The 8,065-nt window shown below is 31.5% G+C and overlaps 1 protein-coding gene across 1 annotated transcript; it reads right to left on the bottom strand.

Annotated features, from left to right (window-relative positions):
* Window positions 1-205: 205 nt before the first annotated feature.
* On the bottom strand, window positions 206-1,544 carry XRCC3 (homolog of X-ray repair cross complementing 3 (XRCC3)). Its single transcript, XM_039034760.2, has one exon. The coding sequence runs from the start codon at window positions 1,316-1,318 to the stop codon at window positions 437-439; it is 882 nt and encodes a 293-aa protein (XP_038890688.1). The 5' UTR covers window positions 1,319-1,544; the 3' UTR covers window positions 206-436.
* Window positions 1,545-8,065: the final 6,521 nt, after the last annotated feature.

Below are 8,065 nucleotides of genomic sequence, written 5' to 3'. Positions count from 1 at the left end.
TTTCTAGAAAATAAAATATTTTTAATATTTTTAAATTAATAAAAAATCATTTTATAAATTTTAATCAAGTTAACATGTTTAATATTTATTATTATATTTACATTAATATTATTCTATTGCTTATATTTGATGCTTTATGGATTTTTCTACGATATAATGAAAATATAAATGTCGACCCCTATAGTAACGTGGAACTATTAAGATATCGACAAAAATTTAATACTATAAATGTATAACTCAAGTGGACATACACCATCAACCTTGGAGATTAAAGGTTTGAATCCCCTAATCCACGTGTCGATGTACTGAAAAAAAAAAAGTACCAATCAAAATGGAGGTTACACACACTAAAATTTCTATAATTCATCAAAACCAAAACATAGATCATACAAACTTTAGTTCTCCCCCACAAAATTAATAAGTTGATAAGAAGAGGTCATTGGCTTTCAACTCCCACAACTCCTTCTCTATTAATTACATACTCACAAGATGATTTAGGCAAATGTGGAGCAAAAACAACATGAAGCCATCTTCTAGTTCTTCTTTGCACTAATTCACTTCCATTCATCATCCCTTCACCTTCTCCAACAATTTCCTCATTTCTTGACAGAAACAATCTTGTATTAACACAATTAGCCCACGCCAGCCCCAGCGCCGGGCAAACCTGTCGTCCCGACGAACTCAAGAACTTCAAATTCCCAATTCTTAAAGCATTCAATCCATCAGAAGAACCGATCAAATCAACTACCTGATTCGTCAACACCACACCCAAAGAATACCTCTTAGCCAACAACTTCAACTTCCCAGAAATCTTGAAAAACAGAGATGATCTCCGCTTGAGATCAGATGGGGTGTTGTCGAAATCAGAGCGAAACAACGCCGCAATTGAATCAATTACAATAAGCCTGATGGGCAATTGGGAATTTGAATTTTTAAGGAAGGATTCTATCTTGGGCATTATGTCGAACAGTTGGTGGGCAGAGTGAACCGGTTCGACAAAGATGTGATCGGAGGGATTAGAAAATTGGGGATATGAAGAGGAAAATGCTTGGGAAAGCTGTTGAAGACGTCGGAAGGGGAAAGGGAACTCGGTGTGGATGTAGAGAGATGAGGCGTTGAGGCCGCCATTGGAGAGAGGGAGCTGAGCGTAGAGGGAGAGCTGGAGACAGAGTTGGGTTTTGCCGCAGCCGCTTTCGGCGACGATTTCAGTGAGGGAGCTACAGGCGACGCCGCCGCCGGCGGAGCGGTCGATGATCGGACATCCGAAGGTGCACTTTTGGGTGGTTTGAAGGAGATGGAGGAGATTTTCCGGCGTCATTTCTGATTCTCAAAATGCCGACTGATATCAACCGCCAAAGTTGGAGGATTTGAAATTTGGGGTTCCCTCCAATTCGCAAATACGTAATTTTATCGTTTTATCGGGTTAAATAATAATTTAGTTCCTTTATATATATATAAATCCATAAATTTTAATTTGTAACGCCATGCATTTTTAAATATGTGAAAATTTAGTTTCTAACCTATAATAAATAAGACCTAGTCCCTGTATTTTACAATTTGTAATGATTCAATCCATATTTGATAAAATTTTATAAAAAAGTAAATGTTACTTTTTATTATGTAATAACTTGTACGTTTGTAATACATTTTCAAGTGATAAATTTTTAAAATAAGTTATTTTGAAAAAATTCAAGTGTTTGACAACCACTTAAAATAGATTTTGGAAAAATGAGTTTATTAAATAAATTGGATTAAGATAAACACTTCAAACCAATTTTTAGAAAAATGAATTTCGAGTATAATGGTTAATCTCTTTCTAATTTGAAATTCGATCACAACCTCATATAACTGTTGCGGAAAAACCTCTAGCCACCACTTCAAGCGACCCCTGTCGGCCTACCTCCTGCCACCACCTTCGACAAACCTTCGACCACCATTTCCAGCAAACGCTGTTGTCAACTTTGGCCACCACTATCGCTGTGAAATTTCTCTATAGTAATTTGACATTAATAAAAACACTTTTAGCATATAAGAAACCAAATATATAAAATTTTTGAAAATGAGTTGCCAAATATATGTGTGTTTCATTTTAAAGAGTTTTTATCAAAAGTGTTTAAATGAAAATAAATTTTTGAAAAACATTTTTTTCTAAGTCATTCCAAACAGGCACTTAGTTTTTACCGTTTATAAATAAATTTGATTTTGGAATTTATGTGATTTTCTTTTTTTTTTTTATCTTATTTTCTTTGATTGTTTTTTATGGAGAAAATTAATATAAAACTACATTAGAAACATATCCATCTGGTACCAATACAAATTACATCAACTTTCATTAAACAACGTTGATGTTGAAATTCAGACGAGGAAAAACACTTGACTTTCAGGTGATGTCGGTAATAAATTTGTTCGAAAGGGAGAAGAACGTGACCTGTAAAAGAGAAAATCTGCACATCTATGTCGTATTTGTCGCATACACTCTAGGCTTAAGTCAAAAAGTGAAAGAATATGGAAGCTAAAGAATTTGAGAGTCAAATTCAAGTTATCTCATATAAAGTTATATTGATGTATTTTAGGGAGTATGACTAGAAGTTTACTTTTTCCTACTAGGATGAAGATGAGATGAATTTTTCATCATACTACATAAATTAGGATTAGATATGACTAGATCAATGATTCGTCGGTACTGAATTTATTTGAACTAAATCCACTTTATCTTCGACCTACCTTTTTTTGATTTTTTACTTATTTTGTCAAGTTCGAATTAACTCCTAACAAACAAACACAATCATCTTAATTACTTCGAAAAGAGACAAACGTAGTTAGATTACATGTTTAAATTTAAGTATATTTTTATGAAATGAGTTACAATGGACCAATTTTTTTATTGTTCTAGTCGTTTATTTCAAAGTTGTAAAAAATAGCGAAAATGATAAACACTTAAATAATGTAAATACAAACCATCAGCTTACTTTAGTCTAAATTAAGTTATTCAGACAAATTGATTATGTTAACCAAAATCGTTTGAATTTGGATGGATTAAATCTTAGATCATATTATTAATTAAAAAAAAAAACACTTTCAATGAAAACAAATATTGCAATTATCAAAATACCCTATTTCATCCTGATAATCAACATATCTAACACTTTCATATGTCTATGGATTCGATATCGTCATAAGAGGTGATTCAACTTTCTCTTTTATATATCATTCAAAATTGATGAAATATAACATGACAATTTCACTATTATTTTCACGAAATTAATAATGTAAACACAAAACTCTAGCTTATTTTAAAAATAGTGAAATGATTAGTTAACTTCAACTAATTTTATGGTTTTTTTTTTTCTGTTTTTAAAAAATATCCATTCACATTTTATCAAGACCTTATTTACCCTCCAATATATCTAGTTGTATGGATGAAAAATGGCCACCCTAAAGGGACCTCCACCACAAAGTGAATAGCCATTTTTTTGGGTAACGTATCAAAAATGAAAAGATGAAGTTGAATTTATAACTTGAGATGGACCACAACTTTAATTCTCTCTTGCGCATAGAAATTTAAGTTAACTTACAAGAAGACAGAAGCTTACAAGAAGACGGAAGTACTTTTTTCATATCTCTCGATTTTTCAATGTGGGATTCTCAACTTACCTCCTCAAAATAGTGTTTGAGTTCAAAATTCTTAGATCGATTCCCAATTTTTTGGATCGAATACCCGTTTGATCTTTATTAACTCTAATACCATATTAGATAATATGAGGTTCAATCTCAAAATATCTCAAAACTACTTGACAATGAGAGAAATAATTCATCTATCTAATAAAGAATATGAGGTCCCATGATTTTTCAATGTAGGATCATCAAAAACTTTGAGAGATAGGTTATAGACCTGGGATCACAAATGTCCCCATTGATTGTTTGTTTTTTTTACAATAATGGAGTACTTGAGTCTTTACAATCATTTATTCTTTGACTTCTCTTTTAGTTGAACTATGTGGAGAGATGTGCTCTCTTATAGCATCTCGGTGGAGCATAAAGTTTGACTAGATTTGTCATTTTATACTGCAAAGTGCAATAGTATGAGGTGAAAGGCTTAGAGAGTAGCCTGATATGCTGCCATTAATTACTATATTTGGAGGAAACATATCCTTCTAATCCATGTTACTACCTTGCATTTCTTAAGTGAATTATCAAGCTGTTTGGTTTTCAATGTGCTTCTTTGTTGTTCTAAGTGGCATGAAATTAATTTGAATGTAACTCCTTGAGATCTGTTTTTCTTTGAGATGTGCTTTTAGGTTCTTTTGGGCAAGTTTTTATGTTTTTTCTTTATTTGTTGTTTTATTCAAGTTTTCCAAGGCTTTGAAAGCTAGTATTAATCTTCTAAGGAGAATGATTCTTTGATTCTTAGGTGCCTTCTAACAAACTCTACTCGATATTTCAATGAGATTTGAAATTTCATGGATACTCTTTGTACTTTTCATCGTTGTGGTGCTAGTAAGGTTTCTATTTTGTTAAGCTCAATTACAATTATATAGCTCATAAGCTTGCTTCTCTTGCCCAGACATCAGATTGTTGGGGTTGATGCCCTAAATCTCGTAAGGTTTTGTAATTTGTAATTGTATTATACAAACATTTTATTTATTTAATAAAATATGATATATTTTATTTGACATTTAGTAGCATTAAACCCACAAACCAATAAACTAACATCCAAGGTTATTTTCTGTAGATTAAACATGCATGCAGAAACACACAAGTGGATCATATTTAAGTGATAACCTAAATGGTCTATAGTAGATGGATAAGGCTGGATACCTTATCCTGTATCCTGGTGACACTATGAGTACGACCCGCTTTGCAGATATTACAATTGTCGTAAAGTGCTACAAATGATCTAATCCTAATCATTCATGTGAAGACATGTGAGCGGGAGTATTCTACACAAAGGAGTTTGTATAAGACCAAAACACGAAATGTCTAGTTTCATTATATAACACCGTTCATAATAGAGACTTACATTTCACCAAGATGACTATATGTGACATGACCTAAATCCTGAGTGAATTGTGAACTCCTGCCTATGAGGGCGGTCCTTTGATTTGTATGGGTGAGAGTGGCTAGATCGCCGACTCAACAAGCCTACCATTTTGAGGATTCGTCTGATTGGGGAGTTGGGAATACAACTATATAACACATTCGTCTGATTGAGGATTCGTCCTTTGATTTCGAAACTTGAACAATGTAGCGCTACACCCTCTCCTGGCCCGTAGGGGATTTAGTCATAGTTGGACTATGATTTATTGCTCATTAGAAGGATCAGTGGTACTTAAGAAGTTAGATGTAGCTATAGGGGCAAAATGATAATTTTGGCTTAGCTGTACTTTTGAGCAATTTGTGAAGGGTCATGGTAATATTGACTGGTTATATCAAATGGACACAGAAATATATCTGTAGTGTGAAGAGTGCAACTGTCGATCTTTAGTGGAGTGTCTGATAGTTAATGGATGTTGAATAATATAATTAAAGGAGTTTAATTAATATTCAAGTACTATTGGAGCTTCAAGCTACAGGTCTATGAGGTCCCCTCTATAACTCAGTGGAGATTAAATGAGAATCAATTTTGGATTAATTTGAATGGTTGAAATTAATTCAGGGAATTAATTATATGTGATATAATTGATTTAATTTATTTATATATGATATAATTTACTATAATGTATTTGATACATTATAATATAAAGTTTATTTCAAAGTTAATAAATATTTGAATACAATTCAAATATTAATTATGTGAATTGGATTCATATAATTAAATTCGTTATATGTTATATATGATATAACATATAGTTATATATACATACATACATACATACATATATATATATATATATATATATATCATGATCATCCAATAAGAAGGGTTTCAATTTTTTCAAATGAACGATTTGAAGATCTATTGATTCTAACAACTGATTGCAGAGTTGATCATTCGGACCTTTCAATTCATAGATGTGGATCTCAAACCTATGAATGGGGATATTCCCGAAACTCACAAAGAAAAAAGGAAGTGAGTTAGACAAAAAGAGAAGAAACTTGGACAAAAAAATAAGTAACTTAGACAAAAAACGAAGTGTATATATATATATATATATATATTAAAATTAAATTTATTTTTAATTGTAATATTCGAAATTAAGGGAGGGAAATAACTTCTCTCCCTTATTCTTTCTCAACCCACGTATTGTTTGGGTGGTTGGCAAAGGGAGATCTTCTTCATCTTCGTTTTGGCAGAGGGAGTTTTACACGGAAAGGTTCTGAGATCCCACTCTTCCAATCTCCTCTCCTCTCATCTCTAATTCTCATTCCTTCTAAAAAAATACATAGCCCACAAAACTCTTGGATTCTCATTCCAAAGAATACAGAGGAAACCAAATAGTGGTGGCCATTTAGGGTTTTTGAGTTCATTGCAATTCCGGAGAAAATGAATTACGTGGAGAAGATTGATCTTCAAGGATTCATTTTTCATCTCCCTATTCTCTTTTCTCTTTTCTTAATTGTTCATAACATGCTGTAAAATATATTTTCGAATGCATGATATTATATACTTTTCTGTAAAATTTTTGAACCTATAAAATTTGGGATTTGGGTCCGATCCCGTTTCTGCTCAAAGACCTTAATCGGTTCATTCAATTGGTATCAGAACAGACTTTTTGGCCCAAATTTTTCCAAAATTTCAGAATTAATTTACAGTTTAATGGTAGAATTTTAGCATTCTGTATGTTCATGTAATGAATTTTTATGAATGTGTTTGATTGTGATTATTAGATGTTTTCGGAATTGGTCAGTTTAGATTTATTGCTTTGTTTTACAATTTAATTTGCAAGGGCCCATATTTTGGGCCATTTTATTGTGATTGAGTTTGTAATTTTACGTTTTTGAGTCGTTCGTGGTTGTTTCTGTCGATTTATGGAGAAGACTGAGCCAAAATCGAAGGAGATTCGAAGAAAATCGCAACTGTACAGTGCATTATGTATAGTAGCATTGCAACGTTGTGCCCTAGCATTGCAATGCTGCAATTAGGCAAACAGATTGTTCTATTAGCATTGCAACGTTGTGAGATGGAAGAACTATCCCATTCGCGCCCAGTTCGGTTTTTGGCTCACTTGGCTCGCTGCGGTTCGAGTCCGGTACGGAGGCTGGACAGTTCGATTCGAGCAGTTCAAGGCTCGATTTGCTTGTTTTGAACCCATTGGCTATTTATTTTGTAATAGATTGTTACTTTGATTAATTAAATTAATATAAGTATTTTATTAATTTACTTAATTGTTTAAGTGTCCAATCCTGGTCCAACAATTTTTCATTAATTATGTATTTGACGTATGTTTTTAATTTATATATATGTCATATTGAATGTCATATAGTATAAAATCCCATCGTAGGTTATGCTTTTAATTTCATGCATCATTTATATTATAAATGTTATAATATATAGTTGCATGGTTTTATTTTTATAGCATGCTCATGCATCAAATAATATAAGTGTTATAGTATATGTTTGCATGCATTAATGACATTGCCATGCATCATTTATATTATAAGTGTTATAATATATAGTTTCATATATGTATGGTTGAATATTATTAATTATTTTATTACCTTATTATATAAATGTTATAATATATAGTTAGTAATGAAATGGAATTGCATGAAGCATGACACTACTTTAGATAATTTATAATTGTTATAATTTACTAAGTATGTCATTAATTGCAATGGAATGATTTTAATTTATTTCATTTTTTTATAAAAGTTATAATTTAATAAAATTAAAAATTAAAATCAATAATTCAGGATTGCATGCAAACCCTAGTGTAAAATCAATTTTTAAAAATAGTTTTAAAAGATGATTCACATAGACCTACGATCACTTTTCTAATAAGATTAGAAATTAAGTTTAATCTTTTAATCAATTTAATAGAATTCAATTTATTCTTAGTTAAAAGATTAAATTTGCAATAAATATATCTATAAGGGACCTTTTTTCTAAGGTTTTTTCTATCTA

The sequence above is a fragment of the Benincasa hispida genome, chromosome 6 (assembly GCF_027475165.1).
Source record: "Benincasa hispida cultivar pf3 chromosome 6, pf3_genome.v1.1, whole genome shotgun sequence".
In the NCBI taxonomy this organism is placed as follows: Eukaryota; Viridiplantae; Streptophyta; class Magnoliopsida; order Cucurbitales; family Cucurbitaceae; genus Benincasa; species Benincasa hispida.
Note: the sequence above shows the minus strand (reverse complement) of the source record. Positions and strands in the feature narration are given on the sequence as shown.

What these genes read in the sequence shown, in the direction of transcription:
- XRCC3 (XM_039034760.2), bottom strand. Translation starts at nt 1,318, where the DNA reads ATGACGCCGGAAAATCTCCTCCATCTCCTTCAAACCACCCAAAAGTGC.